Below are 24333 nucleotides of genomic sequence, written 5' to 3' on the forward strand. Positions count from 1 at the left end.
CTTTGGAAAGCTCTATATATTCATATCCAGGGGCGCATTGAGGCATGTCCAGTGCTTTCAGCGAGAGCCTGATGAGTCTGTGTAATGTGGAACTGGTGATACATGTTGCCACTTTTCATAGAAAGAAAAAAAAACACAGCCAAACCATTTACCCTTAATAGATTTCTTTGTAGATGTGGTCCAGAAACTAGCTAGTGGTGGATTGCCTTGTGAGGTTAAATGAGGTTATAGGAAGTACAATATGACGACTTTTTCACATCAAGCATCCAACACAAAACCCACAGCTTCAATCAGACATAACATCAAGAACAGTTTACAGACACACCTCTTTGTTCTCGACAAACCATTTGTTAACCCATGGAGGTGTATCAGAATGATCAGAAAGACTGGCCTGGGAGAAATGCACGTGCATGCTTACCTTTCTTACAACGATGCCTGTCTGATTTTGAATATGCTTGCATGTCATGCTCTGCATTTGTGTGTGACGTTGGGAAAGAAAGCTAGATTACACCTTATTTTTTTCCTACTGGCCTACGCTACTTCCATCCCTATTAGATGTTTTTTTCTCAAGGAGCACTTGACTCCGATTGGTATCAAAGCGGTATTCATTTTCCCTCTCACTTCACCTTCTACTTGAATGCAAATATATTTTTCCACTGCCTTTTCTAATCCAACTGATCAGGTTCCCCAATACAATACTGTGAAGGTACATGCGTAACTGCAGTAGGTTTATTCGGTTTGCTCGACCACCGTAAGTCAGACCCTAGAATAAACACACACCGGTAAATCCCCTCTAAATCTACTGCTTTCCTCCGTCAAGATTCCTCTGCCATATTTCCAGTAAGATTCCTTTAGGTACTCATTTCCATTTTGATGAGGTACCCTTAGAGGCTGTTTAGCATTGGCGCAACCACTGTGTGCAAAGGCAGGCTGACCCCCGTGGTTTATATGTAAATGCCCCAGGCCCCTCACCCCGCTAGTATGACTAAGGAATCTCCGTAGAGGGCCTTTGTCCTCAGGGGGCTAGAGGGTGTAATCTCAGCTTCAAGGTGACACTAAAGGCTGCACATTATTTTGGCTTTCCCCCCTTCATTTTGGGGCAGCAGGGTCTGCCCTCACCAAAATGGCCGATAATGTCCGCCTTCTGACCTCTTTGTTTTTTCGACACAACTCCCACCACGATAACCCACTCACGAGTAGAGCTAGTGCAGTACTCTGGCATTCTCTCTTGACCACTTTTCACTTCGTCCCACTGTAAAGGCTTCTTGAATTGTCTTTCTCTCCACATTGGGGCTTGAAACAAGATCGCTAAATTTGTACATCCAAAAACGTGACGACGGTCCATGTTTGGGGTTTGTTTTGACTCCTGTGTTCCAACGGCCCCGGGCTACTGGTCTCTGTGAATGAGGAGCGTGTCCATGCAATTGGGATTCTCTTGTGTTTCTTGGTTTGTTGCTAACAGGCTATAACCGGTATGCACACTTATACTGTCACAGTTTTATTTATCGCCACTGTCAGGAGACGCATGGTAGACGTGTAGATGTGATATGCAATCAATCCTACTTGAGTCAATTAGATTGAATTTGCCGCACGATATCAGTAATGGAGTTTAAATATGTCCTTGGGCTCCAAATCCTTCACTCTAATGAAGCCAGGCTAGTACGAGATGGAATGGCTGTGTGGTTATGCCAGTAATTGTCACTGTGGCTTTAAGTCTTCTAAGTACAGTATCATTTGGTGAAGGAACAGGAAATAGTAATGGAATGGAGTAGGCATCCAATCACAGGGATGGTAGGAAATTGGGCGTTAAGAACGAGATCGGGAGTGGGAGCATTGCAACAGTCTCGACTGGGTAGACCGGGCGAGCAGATCCACATTGCAGCTATTAAGGTCAAATGTGGATTTTTTTTGCTGTGACAAATTTGATTTCATTCAAAGCAAACTTGGAGTTTCAAAACTGTACAAAAAGGCCTAAGGCGCATGCAATGCAACTCTTATTTTTGAATATCTTTTAGATCATTAACGTGATGTTTATCAAATCCTTGAATGTATTTTCGTTCAATGGACTTGACGGTCGGTGTACCATCGGTAGGCTTTAGTTCTCATGCTGAACCCGGTGGAGGTGAAACTCGAAGGTGAGAGGAACTATCCTGTGGGATACCTCATTCACTCAGCCACTGCAGCTCCCGGTCAATTGGCCTCTGGTCCAGGAGAAGACCAGCCGACACACCTAGATTGGAAAGGGCTGACCTGATTTCTCCCTGATTCAGCCCTGATTTGGCCTGATTTTACCACCAACAACCTGATTGGCCCCTCCTCAGTGTTCCGACTTTGAATTTGGATTGGAAATAAAATAAGAAATCGACTGAGATGAACAATAGCTGGGAAAACAATAAAAACATCTAATAGCTTCGATGTCCCATCCATTTGTTGAACACAGCTGGATCGCTTTGGTGCTGTCTGTTGTTCAGCAATAGTATGTGTGGATCTTGTTTGGCTTGATTTCCTTTCTGTTTTTTGTCGTTCCGTTTAATGGTGTGTGTGAGTGTCTGAGACGATGCCAGAGTTGGGAATGAATGGCATGCTTGGATGGTCTTGGGTGACATTTTTAATGGTGTTGGTGTTCTTGTGTCTGCCCATGTGGATCAGGGAGCACCACCTGACCTGTTTATGTCATATGTCATGCCACAGCCACGCCCATGCATGTCCCTGTGAGGAACTGGCTGCCCTTTCACCTGTGTTGTCTGGTTAGGCACTTTTTCAGGCAGGAAATATAACATATTATTTTTTAGTCAGGTAACTTTGTATTGGCTAGCTATATCATTAAACCTCATCATTCAATGATTCAGTAATGAAGGTCATGCCTCAAAATTCGATACAAAGAAGCATTTTAATGTTTTTCTTTTTTTTTCTCTATAGACCAACTCATTTTTTTACTTGATCGGGATCCTCAAAGTGCCACTTTTAAACACCAAGTGGCCTTTGTGTGGATGATATAGTTTGATCCCGTGTCTACACAGGAGAGAGAGAGTCATTGTCAGATACTATGTCCGCATAATAGACGTCTGTTTTGCCCAGGCCAAAGCTAGGAGCAGAAATAGACCTCGCTTGTGGCAGAGAGGACACTGAAGGATGCATGTGCAGTTTTGTTGAAAAGAAGAAGAAAATGTGATGGTCGAGGGGCCTTTTGAATGCTCTCGCCCTGTTAGCTTGATATAGTGCAGTCAACTGTCATGAGTATACTGCATGCTCAAGTCGGTGGCCACTCAAACATCCACCATGTTTCCTAGGTGACTTTTTATTTAACCCCTACTTGTTGGTATCGGTCCAATGTGTCCATTGCGATGATTGTTTGAATCCCATTTGGATCGACACGGTATTCTTTGTGAATGCTCCCTATTAGTAGCCCTGACCCGACTCCCAACTTCCTCTATCCTCAACCTCAACCTCAACCAATCCAAACCCCTTCCCCTCCAATTACCGCTCAGCCTGACTCCCCTTTCCCTCTCCTGCCAACACACACCCGGGTCCCGCCGGCACGGAGATGCAGTGTCCGGGAGTGGACCCCGACTCTTGACTTTAAGCCCCAGTGTGAGAGACATCCAGACCCACTTTGAGTCATGGTCTTCCTTTTCTTTTGGTCCAAAAAACCACAGTCTCCCTATTCTCTCCCCACTTCCGCCCTCTACCCCTTCCTCCCCCTCCCCCCCACCCCCTGCTTCCCCCCTCCCCCCACCACTACCTACCCCACCCTAACCCCTCCATCATTCCTCTCTGTATCGTATGTCCGCTTCACCATCCGTGTTGATGTCAGTCTGCACATCTGCCATCCTGTCCGTCTGTCTGGCTGCCTGGTCCTTCCTTTTTTTTGTTACCTCGCCTTTGTATCCCTGGTCTAGTTGGTCCGTCTGTCCCTCAATCAGTCAGTCTGTCCCTCTTGTCTGCCGTCATTCATTGTTTTTTCTTTCCTGGGCTCCTCTTATCTCCTCTCTTTTTCCTGGTTTTTCTTTGCATGCCTCCAATGAGGACACACACACACACACGGACACACACCGTTTTGTATTGACTCATAGTCTCTCACGGGCCTCTAACCCTGACATATTTCTAACACGCATGATCACGCAGCCATACAGTCCAAATCAACAGAAGAACCCACATATGTATACTCACAGACACACCTCACCTAATTCCTCCTCTCTGTCCAAAACCCATTCTCAGATCCTCTTCCACACTTTACTCCTCATCAACTCCTCCGGTTTGGAACTCCCTGCTTTCCCTCTCTCTCTCGATTGCCATTCCTCTTTTATCCATCCCTCTCCCTTTCTCTCTGTATACCTATATCTCCTCCCCTCCTTTATCTTTCGACTTTCTGTTGTTCTTGATTCTGTTGATCTCTCTCAAATGGTTGACTGTAGCTATGACTACAACAGATCTTTCTCTTTCTCTCTTGCTCTCGCTCTCGTTCTCGCTCTCGCTCTCTCTCTATGTACTTCTCCAAGACACACACACACACTTTGTTTCTCTATAATTATTTTGTGTTAACCGGGACTGCGATGTGACAATGTGCAAAATGCCACATTTTGTCACATTGGCTGGAAAAAGCTTACACAGCATTGAAGTGGGTTACCCCCCCTCCTACCCCATCTCCCAACCCCACCTTCCCTCTCTTCTCTGTCTCTCTCTCTCTCTCCTACTCTCTAACTTTCTCTCTCTCTCTCTCTCGCTCTACTTCTGGCTTTCTCTCGCTCACCCTGTCTCTCTTTTTCCTTTTTCCGTAAGGTGTTCTATCCTCTCACCTGTATCTCTCCTCTCCTCTCCAATCGTCTCTTGTCTGGGCATGCTAGCGATCCTTCAGTTATATTCTTCTATGCATTTTATCTCAGTTTTTTGATCTCTGGTTTTTTTATCGTTTTACCTGATTTACCTCGGTCTATCTATGCATGCTGTCTGTGAATCTGATAGCTGCATCTGTCAATGGAACCGTGTGAGATCTTAAACAGGCTTTGTCCAGTGGATCTACCTTTTAACCACAAAAATCTGATTAAAGTTTCTCATCTTTAGTCGTTCCTAGGTAGTACCAGGCCACAGGGGGCGCTGCCTCCCCATAAAATTTGCATTCTAGAATGCGATGTAAGGGAGACAATAGCGACATAACCATGATCAGCTTAAGCCTGGTAACCCAATACTTCCTGTCGCGTGGGAGGAGCCTGTTACAGTCTCCCTCCTGATTGGGTATGAGCGCTGATTGGGTATGACCGGAGCACAGGAAGTTACGGGTTACCATGTGGGCCTTATGTGATATGTGTTTATCACATGGCCGTTACTACAGCCTCACTTGCTCGGTGTGGCGGTGATCATTGCCATTGTTAAAACGTATGCCAGCAGTTTCAGTTCCAAAGATGAGAAACTCATAATAGATTTTTGTGTCTTTAACTGTGCTGTGATGGGTCAAATTTTGGTCAATGGAACCTTGTTGCTATGAATCGTTGCTTTATTGTCAATCTCTATATATTGTCGTTGAAGCAGTTTTTGTTAGTTTAGTTCCTTCTCATTATTTATATATTTTTGAAAACTCTAGTCTTCCTTTATTTAATTTTCTGTTGCATTTCAGTTCACATTTTGACCACGTTGAACTGCCCCCTGTAGCCGCTAGGCAGCTGCTATCCAGCTGCTAGCCGCTAACGTATCTCCCCGAGAAGGGTCAATTTTCATCCATCTCTCTTGTTACCTCTTTTCTTTTTCTCCTTATTTTTGACTCCCTCGCCTCCCTCCCCCCCTCCCCTCTTCCTCTCCTCACGCCTCCTCCTCCTCCCAGTCCGGCGCGTGTCCCCTCGCTTCTCCATCACGCCCACCAGCCAGGAGATCATGCCGGGGGGCAGTGTGAACATCACCTGCGTGGCGGTGGGCTCGCCCATGCCCTACGTCAAGTGGATGCTCCACACCGAGGACCTGACCCCCGAGGACGAGATGCCGGTGGGCCGCAACGTCCTGGTGCTGGACAGCGTCCGCGAGTCGGCCAACTACACCTGCGTGGCCATGAGCAGCCTGGGCATCATCGAGGCCACGGCGCAAATCACGGTCAAGTGTAAGACAACGGAGACGGATTGGGACGAATGGGGATCGGGGTTGTTAGCTCGGGAACTAAAGCCCCAAGTATTGGCTGGAGTTCAAGTCTAGGCATGGGTTTGAGTTCAACCCCAATTATGGGCTTGAGTTCAATCCCAAGTTTGGGCTATAGTTCCTTTTCGGGTCGATTATGGGTTCTAACACCGATGTCCATTTTTTGTGTTTTATGTTTTCACTTTTCATGGGCACAATGCAAAATAAACTGACAACGGTTGATCCGATTATTCAAATGGAACTGTGAAGTTGTAAATGTGATGTAATGTGGATATACTTTTGTTTTTTTAATGTTGCATCATTTAGAAATATAGTTCTGTAACAAAATGTATAAAGTGAACTTGTTCTTCTCCAACGACAGCCCTTCCGAAGCCTCCAGGCACGCCGGAGGTGACCGAGACCACCGCCACCAGTGTCACCATCACCTGGGACTCTGGCAACCCAGACCCGGTGACCCACTACATCATCCAGTACCGCGCCAAGTCTCCGGAGAGCAAGTTCGAGACCATGGACGGCATCACCACCACGCGCTACAGCATCGGAGGCCTCTACCCCAACACCGAGTACGAGATCAGGGTCTCGGCCTTCAACACCATCGGCCAAGGCCCCCCCAGCGAACCCGTCGAGACCCGGACCGGCGAGCAGGCGCCCGCCTCCCCTCCGCGCAACGTCAAAGCCCGGATCATCTCCCAGAACACCATGATGGTGCGCTGGGAGGAGCCGGAGGAGCCCAACGGGCAGATCAAGGGCTACCGGGTGTACTACACCATGGACGACTCCCAGCCCATGGCGCACTGGCAGATCCACAATGTGCAGGACAGCATGATCACAACCATCCAGAGCCTGGTGCCGTCGGAGACCTACACCATCAAGGTGCTGGCCTTCACCTCGGTGGGCGACGGACCCTTCTCCGAGCCCATCCACGTCAAAGTGCTGCAAGGAGGTAAGGGGTCCATGTTGGTTGTTTGTCATGGGGTATTGTTGGCAAAATACCTCCGCATGCCACTTTAATCACCCCTCTTTAAAGTTGGAATCCTTCCTACGGTGAAAATTTAGTTGATGCTGGTTTTGGAAGGGAGGTTCCAAACGGTGGTTTTGATGCTTTGGTTTTTGCAACCTTGATTTCAGACAAGGCCTTCCCCTTGTGTTAAGTGGAAACATGGCTAACCTTTCAATTATGCATGATATTTTTGCGTCTTCCAGTGCCTGGCCAGCCGAACAAATTCCAGGTTGGTGCTGTGTCAGACACCAGCATTGAGCTGACCTGGGAGCCAGCCTACGAGAGGGAGGGGATCATAAGTTACAACCTCCACTGCAAAGAGGGAAGTCCTGGCATACTGGTGAGAATGTTTTGTCTGATTGATTTGTAAGTAAGGATTTGGTTTTTCAGGTTTTGATGGAATAGTTAGCTATATAGCACCTTGGCCTGGTACAGAGGAAAATAGTGATCTTGTAACTTTGGTCACATTCAGGTAGTCCACAGAGAGGGTCTTCGTGCTTTTGGATTTCAATGACAAATGCACTTACAACCCATATATATCAATGTACATTTACTCTCCCGACCAGATAAAGAAAACCTTTGGGCCCACGTCTTCCTATGTGGTGGACGGGCTCCGTCCAAACACAGAGTACCTCCTTTCCCTGGCTGCCATCTCCAACAAAGGCGTGGGGGCCTTCACCAACGACATTACCCAGAAGACCTTGCAAGCAAGTATGTAGTACCGCAAGTACCCTCCGCCCATTTTGTGGTTGGTATTTTGAATGTTTAACGAAGCTTAACAAAATGGTGACTTTCTTCCTTCAGGTTGTAATCTTACGGTCTCTATTGGAACATTGTAGAGCATCATCACTGTTGAACAGTGATTGTGTTTCGCGTTGACATGCTCAACGTTCAAAGTTGATTTGGATTTTTGTATGTGCTCTGCCTCTCCTAACCAACGCTTTCCCACAACGAACAAATATAATGTGGTGTAATAGTTTGGCTGATTTATTTTTAAGTTTTGTTTATACGTTTTCCGGCAAAGACTCCAAGGTAACAGTTTGCATTACAAACTAAATTAACGCAATTAACTTTTGATACATGGATAAACGAGGTTGAATTTGAGCTGCAAATAGTTTTATTTTAGTTTTTTTGTGTGAGAATCATTTTACTTTTTTGATTTGCTTATATTTCTACCTTGTTTCCAGTGCCAGATACATTTGAGTGTATGCAGCATTGTCGAAAAATTAAGTCTGTGTGGACTGATAATTTTTGCAGTTTATTAATTTTCCTTTCACTCCTGTTCATATCTCTTCTACTTTTCTTTTTGTCAGCAGCAAGTGCACTTCTCCCTTGTGAAAGAGACACAAAAAATGTTTATTTCTACTCTGTCACTACCATGGCTTTTCTACTGAACTCTCTTGAATGGTGATTATGGAGTAGGGGGGAGGGAGCTCCTGTATCATCACAAGATAGACAGCAAAAGTCCTCCAATCAGGAACCAGCAATGGTTCCCATAAGCCCAACCTTGTTTTATCTTATTTTACTCGCCCCCAGCAGATCAAACAACAGTGCTTTTTCTCATAGCAGTAACACCTCTAAATTATTCAAGAGAACAGGCTAAAAATAACAAGATATGAGCTCATAGTGCCCACTGCTGGGATGGGCCGCACAAGCAGAGCCTGATAGCCTAACCACTCAAACGTTTTAAGCGACTCGGGAGATGGCAGGTTTTCAAACCCGGCCGGCCTGGTGTCAAAGAGCATCAAAGCTTACATCATCATGCTTCCTCACATCGTCGGCCCTTAGATCACAGATGATATAGCGGGGTATACAATGGACTTAATGGCTACAATCCATGCACCTATCACAAGTGATCAGGCAAAGGATGTTGTCTGTGAGAAATAAATAAGTGCACATACAGAGTAAACCATGTAGAATATAGATCTCTGTCAATGTGAAAATTATCCCCCATGATCTCCCTTAATTATTCATAGCGAGAACAATATTGAAATTAAAAGTAATGAGAAGAAAAATCGATTAACAAATTGATAGAGTGATTGTGCATATACTTTCAACAGTTTTAAAACATGAGGTCCTCATTTCCAAAATGGTGGGTGGCTTTCGGTTGAATTTGTGTGGTTTCTGCGCTGGAGGACTGTCCAACTGCCGAGGTCACAGGGGAAAGCCGTGGTAGAGTGTGGAGACCTTCTTTAACACATTTTCTGTTTCTACCAGTGCAGCTTGTTGGCCGTTTCCCCATCCTCATGGATGAAGGGGTTGGAACAAGCACACCTCACTCTTTATTTTTGTTCACCGCCGGTTAGGGGGAGAGCTACCACAAGACAGTGCAGTGTCACTGCGGAGATCACCAGTTGCATGCAACGCACCTTCCCCGCCACCGGGGGTGCTGTTGAGAAATGTACCCTTTGCACCCCCTCACACTAACATTGACCACCCCAGTTGCATGAACCTACCTTATCTGTCCATACAAAAAACCCATCTTCTCTGTGTTCAACGTTTCTTGTGTATGCGTGCACATCTCCACACGTGGATGTCTATGTTCTTCGTTGACTCCCCCCCCTACCCCCACCCCCTCTTTTTGTTGCATTGTTTTACGGAACGGTAAGATGCAAGCAGACAGGATCAGATACACTTCTGTCTCTGTATATTTCCACTGCTCTCCCTCTCTCCCCCCTCCCCCTCTTTGATTTATTTCTTTGTCATTTGTTCCCCTGTGGGAACGGAACGAAAGTTCTCCTCAGAATGGCTTGACTCTCACTTTGCCTCAGTTTGTTACACACTCTTTTGGTTTATCTTTTGAAAGAAAAAAAAGTTAGATTGTACTTTATTTAGTTCTGTAAGTATCATGTCAGGATTTGCTCCGAATATTTAGGTTGTTGCTATTTTTATTTATTTTCCCTTTTTCTTTCTGGGAGGTAGAAGGTACTTCGTAAGCGGTTCGAGAGAAACAGAGAAAAAAACACCCAAACAAACAAGTAGTTTCTTACGGACATGGGTCAGGATGAAATGGTCATGTGCTCAGGCAGACAAAGCAAAATGGTTCCCAAAAAACCTCACAGCACACATAAGTTGATCTATTGGATGCATTGGAGGTAAGTGGTTGGTGTTGGGCAAAGGGGCTCCAGTCTGCCATAGGAACAGTGATGTTTCGACAGTGACATTAACAAACAAACACACACACACACACACACACACACACACACACACACACACAACACACACACACACACACACACACACACACACACACACACACACACACACAGGCTTGTCCTTCCAAACCTACTACACGTATTTGTCTCCCTCGTTAGAATACCCTGACAGAGAAATGAATAAGAGAGAGGTTCTGTCTTCATAAGTAATGTGTTAAAATATTAATCAGACACATCTGAGGTTGGGTGTTCCCACATACTCATATCTCAGAAGGAGTTGTATCGAGACATTAGATCGTAAATCACTTGGTGCCGCGTTCAGCTCCCGCTAAGTGCTTTTTATTCCGAGTGCGGCATGGTGGAATATCGCTCACGAGGGGACAGCAACAGAGCTCCGACGCTTGGCGTCTTAACATGGAAAGCATAGCATACTGTAGCAGGCTAATTTACGTACATGAGTGCCCGTAGTGAAACAGTCTTCTAAAGAACATTTCTTCTGTAGCTGTCTTGGGGGGGGGGGGGGGGCAAGATAGCATATAGCTCCATGTCCTTGACAATCAGTAGATAAGGGCCTCGCAGCAATGGGAGGAATCAATTTGTGAAGGCATACATGTTTTAAATACATGTACTAGACAAATAGCTCATTCAAGCTAACCCTGGATGCAATTTCATCGGACTGCAGCCTTCAAATGCACACCGCTGAATGCATACAATATGTAGAGACAATGAGGCATGATAAGCTATTTTTGTCCGTTGCTGATACTGGGGAATATGTGTGTGCTATGGAACATCTTGACATCAAGCACCATAGAATACAAACATACACGCATCAAGCATTGAACAAACTCCTTTTGAGTATAAGGCAATACATTTCGAGATGGCCTCGAAACTTTAGAGAAGGTCAAAATATGCAGCCTTACAGGAAAACAGGACTTATTTAAGAATGTGTATATTTAGTTGGGAACCAAACCTATTGGGACTTAAACCATACTCCCTACTGCATAACAGTACTCATAACGTCTACATTCGAATCTCTTGGCACTGGCAGCCTGGACCCTCTCTGCCAGCGAATGAAAACAAAGTGAAAGTATGTTTTTTGCTTCTGTTGTTCTTTATCTTTGGTACAAAATGTCCACAGCGCTTAAAAGTGTGTGCTCGGCCTGCATCGCATAACCAGGGGCTTTTGCAATGGGGGACCACTCTGTCACATACCCATGAAAAATTCAAGGCCAAAAAAAAAGAACCTCAGATTCTCCAGGATCACCGAGCTTCAGCGCCAAGGCTTCAGTGCCACACGCCTGGGTTTGCCAACTTACCTCCCTGGCCCGAGATGTGGCTCCGGAATTCTGTATGACATGCCGGCTGGCACTCGAGCCCCAATTAAACCCGGAGAGTGGACATTTCTTCCTCTCCTCCTTTTGGGAAATAATTGGCCACAGAGACCCCCCCCCATACAGAAGCAATGCCCCATGGGGTATGCTTACCTTATTCTGACCAGCTTAAAGAAATCTTTGGATTTTTTTTGTTTGTATTCTTTTGGTTGTATTTTTGGCAAGATGTGTGCAAACCGGGCTGGGCCGGGTCCACAATGAGAGAGAGGGGTGCAGGGTTGACAGGTTCACAGCCTCCCGGGACGCCGGTGCCTGGCCATTACCGGGCCCCGGGGGGGGTACGGTACCGGCTCACCACAGGGGGCTGTTAGGGACGGGGGGCTTTCTGCTGTTTGGACTTCAGGGCTCTCGAGTGGCAGATAACAATCCCATTTCATAGCGTCGGAATTCATTTCACGCTTTGCCGATGAGCTATAGGCCAGGCTTCTGGATTGTCAGGCTTTGTTACACATTTATATTATACCTAGGAACTGCCGGCGGCCAGTCAACTGTTATCTCTCAAATTAAAGTGGCAGATTCTAAATCCTCTGTGTTTCGCCAAACAAGCAGTTTAGCCGCCCCACTTACTGTAATTGCACAGGGGTTTTTCCAGACACGTCGGGACTGTTTGTAGTGAACACCAGGACAACCATTTGGCATCCGGACGGATTAGTTCCTTAATGATCTACAAATGATTTACAAAATACCAAATAACTCTGTTTTCCATTCACCGCTGTTGATGGAAAAGGCTCAACACACAAACACATGTGTGGATACCAAAAAGCTTTGGTATTTTTCCATGTCTATTTTTAGAACTGGCATCAGGGCTGGAACGATGGGGGCATGTGTCTAAGCTTGTGTCTGCAGGAATAATCATAATAGCAATAGAGGAGTCATGCTAAAACTAGCGTCCACCTGAACGTTGTCATGCCATTACAGCCCTCTGACCTTAATCCCATCAGAGAAGACAGACAATGCCGACGGGCATAAATAATCAAACTAGGAAATCAAACTACTAACTAATGAAACATAGCATCTGGAAACTCTTGTCTGCGGAGCTGGCGCTAGTGGGGTGTGACCTTTTTAGAAGACCCGCAAGTGGAGCATCAGTTTCTCTTTCTTATCGTATCCATATAATCCCACCATTGGTCTTTAAGGGATGGACAGTTTAGCAACGTTCCGCCCCGGCCCAGTGTTAAGTCTTTATCATCCAAGAGGAGGCCTGGGCTGGCCGATAGTGGAGCCCATGTCAAATCCACAGCCCTTCGCTGTGCGATTGAGAACCAAGCAATCACTCTTGACGTGCGGGGCTTTTTGCAAATACAATATGAGTACTTGAAAGGAACCGGAGAGGCTCAAAATCCGGTAAAACCATAAGTAAATAAGCCCGTTGGCTCCGAAAGAGGGGGTTTGGACTGCGGCTGTGGTCCTGCCCTAGTTACTGCATGCCAGAACATTCAGTCTTATATCTCTTGATGGCGAGGGAGGCCTTCTCTGATGTTCATGCCTCGATTTGGTTTGGTCTCAGGGCCGCACCTTTGGAAAGGTATCATTAACCTTTCATGACTTCCTGTGTGTGTGGCTATCTTAACGGCAGTGGATTCTTTTGCTATGAAATGGGATTTCTCCAAATTTACTCAGCATGAAAAAAAGATTAACACAGGCAGAGAAATATGGACAGGAATATCTTCATACACCCGCACACACACTCAGACACCTCCTCTCTCTCAACAGTCTTGTGGATTCGCTAGCCCTAAAGGCGAAAGAGAGCAAAAGCCCTGGAAACAGCACAAAAGCTAAAACAATCTCCCTTCTATTATCTAAAAAAGCATTGGTTAAAAATAAACATCTAGGTAAATTGGTTGTTAAGCTTTTAATTGAAGCTAGGTTTGAATTGGGAGTTATTTTTCAACACAATGTATAGGAGGGAGAATGTCGCGGCTATCTGGCTACCGAGTGAGCATGCTTGGTAGCTAGGTGCTAATGGTAAGAAAGTCTAAACTTAGTATGGGAGCCAGGTACGTATAAAGCAGACAATGCTTGTGAACTGTTGTCATTTTCCTTCCAAGTTTGAACATTGTTTTTCCACGTTTCACATTTCAGTGGCCATGTTTGTTTGTTTTCCAAGAGTTGCCTTGGTTACTGGGACTTTTATTTCTTGGTATTCCCCTTTTTTACTTTCACCGGTTTTGTATTTGTTTATTTGTATTTATTTTATTTTTTCTTTTGAATGAGACTCGTAGTTTTCTGTGGATTTCACCAAGTTTATCTTTTCAATCCTGGTCCTGGGTTTGCTGTATGTTGAATGGCTTTTTTCTTTTTCAGAATATATATATATATATATAGCCTACATATGATTTTGATTTGTTTTTCCATTTATTCAAGAGCTTTTACCTTCACAAAAACAGAGGGTTATGTAATAATGAGCTGGGTTTGTCACCCCAAGGTAGAGAGAGTATTTCCACCGAGGGGATTGAATGAGATACGAAGAGGGGGGACACTGCGATGAAGTGAATAATTCTCCTATATGTCCTTTTATCCGTATAATACCCGAGCCCGGTGGAGAAGTGGCAGTTTTTTTATTTTGTATCTCGCCCGCTACAGAGCGGCCTGTCACCGAGCCCGCGCCTCCACCGCTCAGCTCAGATTACGACAGCGAGAGCTTTGACTTTGAATTAGAAAGTTCACAGATATGTAGGCTTTCATGTGGCAGAAGAGCACTGTGTTCCCGTACAGACACAGTCCCCGTTTTGAAAAGCCATCCGGTTTTGCACCAAACAAGGTGCTACTTTCTACTTTGCTGTCTGTTGATAAAAAGACAAAACGGGCAGAATTTGAGGGAACTAGTGAATGACGATAACCTTTTGCGTAAGATTCCCGAGTATTTGATGTTCTTTCGTTTCATCTGGATTAGTTAAGTGGGATACATGCCACTGAATGAAGTAGTATGTGGCAGAATTTGTATTTGTTTTTAAGAGACCACTTTGAAACAGACAAATTCAGCTGAAAATGACCGTGTCTTGACTAGTCCAGGTTTAGAGATTCATGTCTTTGCAGATGGCTCTTATTGCTCATATTAAAGGCTTTTCTCTTACCTAACCTGAACCCTGTTCAGAACAAGGATTATGTCTTGGCAAGGAGCTACCCAGATGAAGAAATGAGAAATAGAGCTGTAAAAAGTTCTCAGAATTGTGGCTTCAAGAGATATACAATACAACTAATAATAGATTGCTATGTAATATATAATACAACGGTGTTGAAGGGATTTTTAAATAGATAAGGTCTATCTTCTAAAGGGTCTCTGGGAGCTTTAGACGGCGGCCATTTTGATTCATTATTACATACCAAAAGCCTCTGTACCATTTATGTTTACATTTGCCTGACAGTTTACTGTATGATTTAAAATCCAAGCACATTTTGCCCTCATTTCTTTGTTTATTTAATTTCTGTTCAATTATAAGTTTTCCTTTTTTGAGTTCAAACCTTCATCCTTTTTCTTCATCTCTCCCACTTTTCTTTGTTTTTGGTTTTCACCCCTTCCCTTTGCCCCCTCCTCTCCTCCTCCTCGCTCCTCCCTCTCCCTGCCTCCTCCTCCTCCTCCTCTCCACCTGCCCAGAGCCCTCCGCCCCCCCTCAAGACATTAAGTGCGCCCCCTCCAGCTCCACCAGCCTGCTGGTAGCTTGGCGCCCCCCGCCTGTGGAGAGCCAGAATGGCGCCCTGGCGGGGTACACCGTGCGCTACCAGGTGGAGGCGGCGGCGGGCTCCGTCGAGTCGGCCGCCGGGACGGCCGACAATGAGGAGACCTCGGGGGAAGTGTCAGTGCCCTCCGGCGAGCAGGTGCTGCTCCCGCGGCTGGAGAAGTGGACCCAGTACCGGATCAGTGTGGCCGCTCTCACCCACATGGGGTCCGGCCCCGAGAGCGAGCTGCTCAGCTGCCGCACCGACGAGGACGGTACGGAACCCCCCACCGTCTCACCCACACCCGTCCACCCGTCCACCCATCCACCCATCAATCGATCCATCCCCCCCACATCCACCCATCCACCCGTCCCCCCGTCCCCATCCACCTGTCCCCCTCCCATCCACCCATCCTGTATCTGCGTTTGCTGGGCAGCACCGTGGAGAGCAGCACTTGGAAACTGAATCCAAGTAAATCGTTTAATACGGCGGCTATGTTAACCTTTGGTCGCTATTTTTATTTTAAATAAAAGTTTAATAATTGCATGATCTATCATTATTTTACTATTCTTGCACAATTAAACCTAATAACCACAGATAAGTCGTTGTGAGCATAAACACATTGTAAGGACATTTATGACTACAGCTTACGAACTACCCACAATGGACTGCAAGTTGCATAAAAATCAACTTGACGTCGTCGTCAAATTGATTTCTACCATTCACACTCTCAAAGCACTTGACTGATTGGGTAAAATTGGCTTCAGGTTTACGGTGCTTGATTCGTTGAGGAAAACTATACAATAATATGTAATTAAGCTGTTGAACATTTTTGTCATCTTAGCTATAGAACTTCTCCTCCAAACCCACTGCAGAATGATTTCAGCACTGGACCAATCGGGTTTCTGTCCGTAAAGATCAGGGTTAGAGAACTTGAGGGAAAATGTTGAGCGGAGGTTCAACGGGATGTGGTTGATCATGATTGCCTACATGAATGTGTCATTTTTGGACCGTTTAACATTTTAAACCTAACGCTTTAAAGCTGGGACTCCTGCCCGATTCTGAATCATACTCACTGTAATGTCTACTTGATGGTAGAAGTCTTAAAGGAATCTATTTCAGTACCATTGGTATTCAGAAAACCAGAGCTGACTCTAACACACGTGGTCCGGCCATTGCACCGTTCCTCCCCATTATAGTTCAAACCTTATGTAAGGGTGACCACCCATGCCAAAGGAGATCCTGAGGAAAACCTGGCTGGTTGGCTAAATAAACCCACCCCAGTTGCCACTCAGAGCAGCCTTCACATTCCACCCTCGCCCTCTTCTATATACGTTGAATGGTCTTGATAGCCCCGCCAAAAGAAAACATAGCTTGACATAGCTCAACATTACAGGTTTACACTTCAGTCCACCGTGTACGCATAGAAAATCCAATAACACATCAGTCACCATCATTTTGACACAAGAAAAAAGCACCGAAGATTTAGGTCAGGACTAGCATCCTGAGGGGGGGAACCCTTTCACTACCTGGGTCAGTGCAATAGGACAACTGCAAATAAACAGCCCCGAGCAGTGATGAATCGTATTGCGACCGAAGGGGATTGTCAAGTCGTCATAGGAGGGAGTTCAGAGCACATGGATGGATTTGGTGCCAGGGAAAGCGTTTTAGCAGCAGCCGTGGAGAACACATTGATCTCAGGGAAGTGCAGTGTGCTACTTTAAAGTGAAAGTGCCCAGTGTAGGAAGCTTTAGAAAGGTCTGCCATTATGACTCATGAGAGGCTTGATGGGAAATGAAGGATTCTGCTTTCCTACTGGTAGTAATAATGGTGCTAAAAATACATGACAGGGTTGTATAGTGGATAAGGCGTTTGACTCCCAGTGTGAAAGGTTCTGGGTTTGATTTTGCGTCTGCCTCTAACCCCTATCTACTCCTTCATCAAATGTATTGGAATTCACTGCAAGTAAATAGCTAGCAAGAACACATGTAGCTGCCATCAGTGATTAGGAGTTCAAAGGAACCCTCTGATCCCCATCAGAATTTGCCATTGCCCGATCGTTTTCTTAGAAGAACTGTACATGTTCATGAAAAAATCATGAGGACGAAATTACAATTTGGCTCACCCCCCCTCAAATGCAACAAAATGACCCTACACCAAATAGCTTTGAACAAAAATTTGTCAGTGTAGCAGTACAAATGTTAACCAAAAACAGCTGTGAAATAAAGCTCTACAGTGGACTGCTGGAGAAAGAATGGGACTTCCACCACTTCCAGTCCAGAAGCCATCTACCATAAGGTAAAGCTGGTGGTGGTGGTGCTATTGTTTTTTGGGACCCTGTAATTCTGGATCTCATTGCATAATTCTACAACAAAAGAAGAACAATCACCACTATTAAAATTGGCTTCCTGTCCCTCTGCGCCCGAAGACCTAATAACATTGCAACTCGCCTGAGCCCTGGCAGCGTAATCGCAAAAAAAACTAAAATGTTGTATTGTCCATTATTGCACACGCGGGCCTCGGTGGCTCACAAACATCACTTCCTCCTGGCCTCTGGTTACCCTGGGACTCATGGTTGTTGCTTTTATTTGCTCCTTTTCCTCACCCACAGTGCCCGGCGCTCCGCCCAGGCGGGTCGACGTGGACGTGCTCAACTCCACCGCCCTCAAGGTGATGTGGCGCTCGCTGGCGCCGGGCAAACAGCACGGGCAGATCCGTGGCTACCAGGTCCACTACGTGCGTGTGGAGAATGGGGAATCCCGCGGCCTGCCGCTGATCAAAGACGTCATGCTGGCCGACGCCCAGGTACGACCGCGCCCGCTGACCGCGCTCTCTCTCTCCCCCTGTTGGTCAACGGCGGAGCGGGACGTGCACTAATCGCCGCCAGAGAAATGCTGGTGGTGGTCCTCGTCCGTGAGATGGGCTCGGTGTCAAAAACAAAAACCTTTTGAGTCAAATATGCCAACCAAATGATTTACAGTTTAGCAAAGAATCTGGATGTCTTAAACGATTACTTTATGAAATCAATGAAATCCATGAAATGTGTCCGACCCAAAGAGCACTCAAGGTCACGACACAAAGATGTCCGAAAAAGTGTCTTTACCCTTTTTCCTTCACACGCGTTACAAAGATTATACAGCCGCGGCCGCTCAACCAAGGCGACCATTCTTCTCTCTACGGTCTGAACAAATATTGCTGCAAGGAAAGGGAATATGTGCTGTCATACCAATGCCTCTCCCAGTTGGGGTTTCTTTTTTTCTTTTTTTACTCTGCTGCAATACTCTTTTCCCTTCCGCCAACAGCGAGAACTGTAATCAAAGCTTCGCTCTCCAACCTCCCTCCTCCCTCCTCCCTCCGTCTCCATCCCTCCCTCCCTCCCTCCCTCCCTCCCTCCCTGCCTTTTATTAAGGATGTCTGAGCCCCCCTTGCCTCACCAGACCTCTGCCTACGAACGCCTCATTCCGCAGCCAGTATCACAACACAAAGACTCAATGACAAAACAAAAAAAACAAAAACTGCTGATTATAGTATTCCGTAGCTCGGTGCAAAGTGAAATTGGCATGAAAGCGTTTTAGCAAAGCGTTTTGTGGAGAAAGGAGGCCTCCAGCGCTGGCTGAATTATAATGGAAGCTTGTTTAGCGCTCTCTTCTTTTCTATTGTAGTTTTCCCTTAACAAAACTTGTGCAGCGCGGTGTGAGAAAAGGGCCAAGTGTGCTATTTGTGTGAGCGACAATCATCCCAATTGAAATGACAGCCTGAGGGGGAACAACAGATACTTATGGAAAGGACCAGACTCCCTCTCTAAATGTAAACTGTACTTTTATTTAGATGCGTTTAACTCACTGGACAAAAGATTCAGATTTGAAATCCACATTTTTAGGATCTTTACCAAATCTTTAACCAAACCAAACACACAAATACAAAAAAAGAACATACAATATTAAACACAATATAAACAAATGTTGGTGGTGACAGATGAAGCCTTATCCCTCCTAAACACAGAGGGAGATACTAACTATGACCAATAATAGTCCCAGTATGTGGAAGACATTTAAAGTTGGCCATCCCCTGATATATATAGCTAACCTCACAGAGAACCGGTGATAGCCGGAGCCGCAGGGACTTCTGCTGATGTAAGACATCCCAGCAGGTAAAGGACACCTTTTTACTTCACATTCCTGGAGTGAAGCTTAGCATTAAGCCCTTAATTAACACACTGCAGCAAAATGTCACCACGGGCATTTTAGCCACCATTCAAGTTCAACTTCCCTATCGATATTGGCTGCCCAGACACAGAAATCCTAAAAATACTCGGAGTAAATATTGTTTTTGGAGATATGTATGGACCCCATCGTCTGAGCACAACGGACCCCAAAAATCCTCCATGAATATCTCTCCCATAATACCAACTCCCCAAGCAACCTCCCCAAAAGTCATGAGCCCCCACCCGACCACACACCCACCCATCCAGCGCACCCCTCCTTGACCTAATTTGGGAACCTTTGTCCACGCTGTGCTCGTGTACCTCCTCTCTCTCTCTCTCTCTCTCTCTCTCTCTCTCCCTCTCTCTCTCTCTCTCTCTCTCTCTCTCTCTCTCTCTCTCTCTCTCTCTCTCTCTCTCTCTCCACCTCTCTCCACTGATTGCGGCTGCCTCTCACACTTCTATATATTCCCTTCTTTTCCTCTCTCTCGCTGTGCCTCCCCCCCTCTATACCTCCCGCTCTCTGCTCTGTGCCGGGGCTTGGGGCTTTAGTGGGAAATGGACGATACCGCTGACTACGTGAGTATGGCGTTCCGCTTGAGTGCTTTCAATAGTGTCCGGGGCATTTCACAAAAGTGGGTATTGCCTCAGCCAATCGGGATTCAGGATTTTGCAAAAGAGACCGCCTCCTCGTCCCATAGCCCCGGCTGTGAGGTGAACAAGGCCGGTCTGGTCCTGAAATGATGGTCCCGGCTGAAACTGTACCCACTTCCCCTTGGACTGGAATGCTGAATGCTCCATGTTTAGTGCTGTGGTCGATATGTGCTGTGCTCGGTCTGTGTCGTCCGGTGTTGTGATGCTGTGTTAATGTGTACCCCTTTGTTGTTGTTTTATTTCGCCGTGTCTGTAGTTTTTCTTTCCGCAACGCTTCTGTGGTGGCTTTTCGAATCGCGCCTGACACTTTCTTTCATTTTTGTGGTGTTTTCTCTTTGTGTTTGAAAAGTTATTTGCAAACCTTCTGAGTCACGTCGAGTGCTCAAAACTTTTCCCGACGTTTAGAATTTCCACATTCAGAACCTCGCCGCCCCTCGCTGTAAGCCTCAGTTTGAAGTGAGCCTCTCGAGTCTGATAGCAGACTCGTATTTTACAGTATAGTATATAGCACAGCGTTCACTTACCATCTCTGGCCTCTCCAATCTGGGCCAAGCAGCCGGATAGAAACAACTCGCTCCCCTGAAATATTCATCACAATTGATCAGGAGCTTCTCTTTGAAGAGAGAACACCAGGAAAGCTAATTCAAAAGAACAAGCTGGCCAATGAGCAGCCAGTACATAAACCAAGCATGTATTTATACAACCGGTTAAGGTTTTAAGGGTTCTGTCCACACGCTGTCGGCTAAAAAACGGCCAATGAAAGAGCTGTGTCACATTTAAATACCCGTGTTTCAATCTCTGTCAGCCCTGTCAACCGAGGATTTAGCGTAGCTTAGTGGATAGCGTTCCATAAACCCCCATAGGGAAATTATGCTGAATTTAAAGCATGCTGCTTGAGTAGTGAAATAAAGAGGATATGTAGATGTTTTTCTTTGTGTTTGATTGGTGTAATGAACGGCGTTGGTCGAGATAGTTGCATGAAACCAAGAAAACAATGACAGATGACAGTGATAAAAGTTTGGATCCTTTACTAACTGCCGTTTTTCTGACCCCTTTTCCTGTGTGTACAGGAAATGGTCATCGGAGGACTGAAGCCTGACACCACCTACTCTATCACGGTGGCTGCTTACACCACCAAGGGTGATGGAGCACGCAGCAAACCTAAGCTGGTGGTGACTAAGGGCGCAGGTCAGTAATAAGTCAATAGCGTTTCGCTGAATGCTAGGGTTAATCAGTATTCAATCATTAAAGATGAACTGTCTCAAACAATGCCTCAAAAACATGCTGGTAATGGTACCTTTTTGACTTTTTTGAGAACTAAAGCTGTTAGCTAATGATAACTAACACATAATTTCAAAACTAGTCGCTACATGCATAACTAGTTTGCTGGAGTACAAAAACAGTAGATTACAGGGGAAAATTCATTCACAGTTCCAACACCCACAATTATTAACTTTCCTTGTTGATATCCAACAATAATTAATCTTTTTGGGATGGAATTTTCTTAGGCGTTTTTGTTGTTATCTAACGATAATGTGACTTTCGGTTCTGTCAGGGATAGGAGTAGTAGTCATAAGGATGGGATATTTGGAGGGACAGAGTTTTTTGGGCGAGTTGGATTTGAATACCTCCAAGTTCATTGGTTCAAACAGAGTTAAAGGGAACCGTCTTCTCTTGTGAAGCCTCGTCTCGCCGAAGCTTGTTGGCAGAGACGGCCTGGCTGTTTACCCCGCCTCTTAAGCCTCTTTGCTAGCTGGCTAGCTCCCGGATTAGCCTCCGTGATTGGCCCAGCACTGGATAGATAGGAGAACGGCTTGGTTGGAAAGCCTTCTCTGGAAGAATTTGAGGCGGCAAATAAACGATAGTGAGGTTCTTTGGTGCGGCCGTCAGTGGCAGTTCTCCTCAAGGGCCAGACACATACACGCAGACACGCGCACACACACACAATCACACACACACACACACACACACACACACACACACACACACACACACACACACACACACACACACACGCGCAAGCACATCGAACTTCATCACAGACGGACTGTCTTGTGCACCCGTCTACACACACACCATGACAAACACGCCCACACACGCATCAACACGCAAAGAATGACAATCCCACAACACTACACACAGGGACCCACCGCTGACAGGCAGGGTGGGATCACGACCTGTCCTGATGCTTTGTGTTACGGAGGCATCAGAAACAGACTCGTCACCCCCTGCCCCCTCCGTCAGTCCAAGGCCGACTGACAGAGGTTTCGCTCTCTCTCGGTCTCTCTCTCTCTTTCTCTCTCTCTCTCTCTCTCTCTCTCTCTCTCTCTCTCTCTCTCTCTCTCTCTCTCTCTCTCTCTCTCTCTCTCACTCTCTCTCTCTCTCTCTCTCCCCCCCTCCCTCCTCACCTGCTGAATCACTGCGAGAACACGGGGTGGGGCGGCGGGGGTGTAAACAAAAGGAAGTGGATTCCGAGGCAGGAAGTGATGTCGCTGTGGCGGCAGGTCGCTGGGGGGGGGGCGGTGCTTGGGGAACAGACACCGCTAATCGTTCCGAAGATCACCGCCGCTGTCCGGGAACGAACCGCTCGTGGCACCGGCCGTCTGGTTACGTTATGGTTCTTATGCTGTCGTACGAGTGTCCCTTGGCTGGCTCCCGAGCCCTTTCTCCCTGACGGTCGGTAGGGCTCGCCCCTGGATGTGACTGCCGTGACACTATACCGTATGGACCTTATGCGGAGAAGGGGTTAGGCAATGGAGTCATTTAGCAGATGCTTTCATCCAAATTGACTCGCTCCGAGGCAGGGAATGAAATAAAAACCGGAGGAGTTAAAAAATGTGTCCTGCACCTCCGCGGTTACTGAATAAAGCGAACCGGACGGACTGCAGGTTAGCTTTAGTAGACAGCAGAGGTTTCGTTATGTGGGTTTCAAGCAATAGGGCGTTTTGTTCTGCCTTTGGTGAATCTGCAGTGCACTAGCCGACACATTCGTCACAGGGTTTTTTCACAGCACGTCCGTTCTCGGAGAATGGAATCGAACAAGGGTGCACTTTAAGCGAGCCGACCCTTTCAGTGCGGGGTCGTAGGTCAACAGCCTTGTGCTCCTTAGCCCAGATAAAAAACACACAGACATAACCTCACTGCCGTTGACATCACCGCAGACTACGGGGAAATCCATTGCCGCCGGGGAGGGGAAAAAGGAAATAATGATGATGGCGGCAATTCACAATTGACGTGTTGGGCTGTCCATTTTTCACACATCATCTCCAACAAGCCCCAATATTCCCCTGTTCCCAGTCTGAACACCATATTGGACCTTTCTCAGAGGTTCATTCTGGATCCATCACTTTGTTCCAGATGCAAAAGCATGTTATTGTTTGGTTTGCTTTTCCTTTCTTCTGTGTTCTTTTACAAAGTAAAAAGGAACATCTTACAGCGTTGTAGGGCATTGGCAAGTCAAGATCTTCCTGCGACAGCTCGCTATTTCAAAAGCCGCAGTCCAAAGGAAAAAGGATTCAAACAAATCGTCCTTGTTTAGGATGCTGGAATGCCCCTTCAAAGACATCCATGCTGTCCTTATTGAGCTTATACTCTGCTCAGGGTTACGTGTGTGTGTGTGTGTGTGTGTGGAGCCCGGTGAACAGAACGGAAGAGAGAGAGAGGTTGATCAAGAGGAATCTCTCTCTGTGTTTCTCGCTTTCTTTTACTTTCATTTGAGCCCTTCACTCAAGTGTTTGTGGGGCGAACGGGGGGGGGGGGCGGCTAATACTGGCAGCTGATTGGATACGTGACCGCACGGATTGGGCAGCAGAGACCTGTCACCGGAAAGGAAGAAAGAAGATGGAGAGAGAAGGGGAGTGGAGGGAGGTGTGGAGGGAGATGGAGCGACGGAAGGAAAGAATATATACTGGGACTGGAGTTAAGTATTGCAGGGATAGCGGGTGATGCATGGAGAGATAGAGGTGACAAGAGAGAGGGGGATGAGGGAGAGAGAGAGAGAGAGAGAGAGAGAGAGAGAGATGAAGAAGCAAAGTAAGAGAGACGAGGCAGTGATGGAAAGGGAGGGATGAGAGTAAAAAGGGCTAGCAAAGGGGTTTTGTTGACCATGCACACTCGCACGCACACGCACACACACACCGACATACAATTGCAATG

At 46.3% G+C, this 24333-nt stretch overlaps 1 protein-coding gene across 1 annotated transcript in view; it reads left to right on the top strand.

Annotated features, from left to right (window-relative positions):
- The window catches only part of ptprsa (protein tyrosine phosphatase receptor type Sa), a 170607-nt gene that overhangs the window by 97935 nt on the left and 48339 nt on the right, over nt 1-24333 (top strand). Inside the window, exons 10-17 of the mRNA XM_030372990.1 lie at nt 5816-6085; nt 6482-7063; nt 7324-7460; nt 7687-7831; nt 15262-15597; nt 17935-18128; nt 20077-20103; nt 21249-21366. Of these exons, the coding sequence (XP_030228850.1) occupies nt 5816-6085; nt 6482-7063; nt 7324-7460; nt 7687-7831; nt 15262-15597; nt 17935-18128; nt 20077-20103; nt 21249-21366 (1809 nt within the window). The remainder of the gene's footprint in view (nt 1-5815; nt 6086-6481; nt 7064-7323; nt 7461-7686; nt 7832-15261; nt 15598-17934; nt 18129-20076; nt 20104-21248; nt 21367-24333) is intronic.

Source organism: Gadus morhua, chromosome 12 (genome assembly GCF_902167405.1).
Source record: "Gadus morhua chromosome 12, gadMor3.0, whole genome shotgun sequence".
NCBI lineage: Eukaryota > Metazoa > Chordata > Actinopteri > Gadiformes > Gadidae > Gadus > Gadus morhua.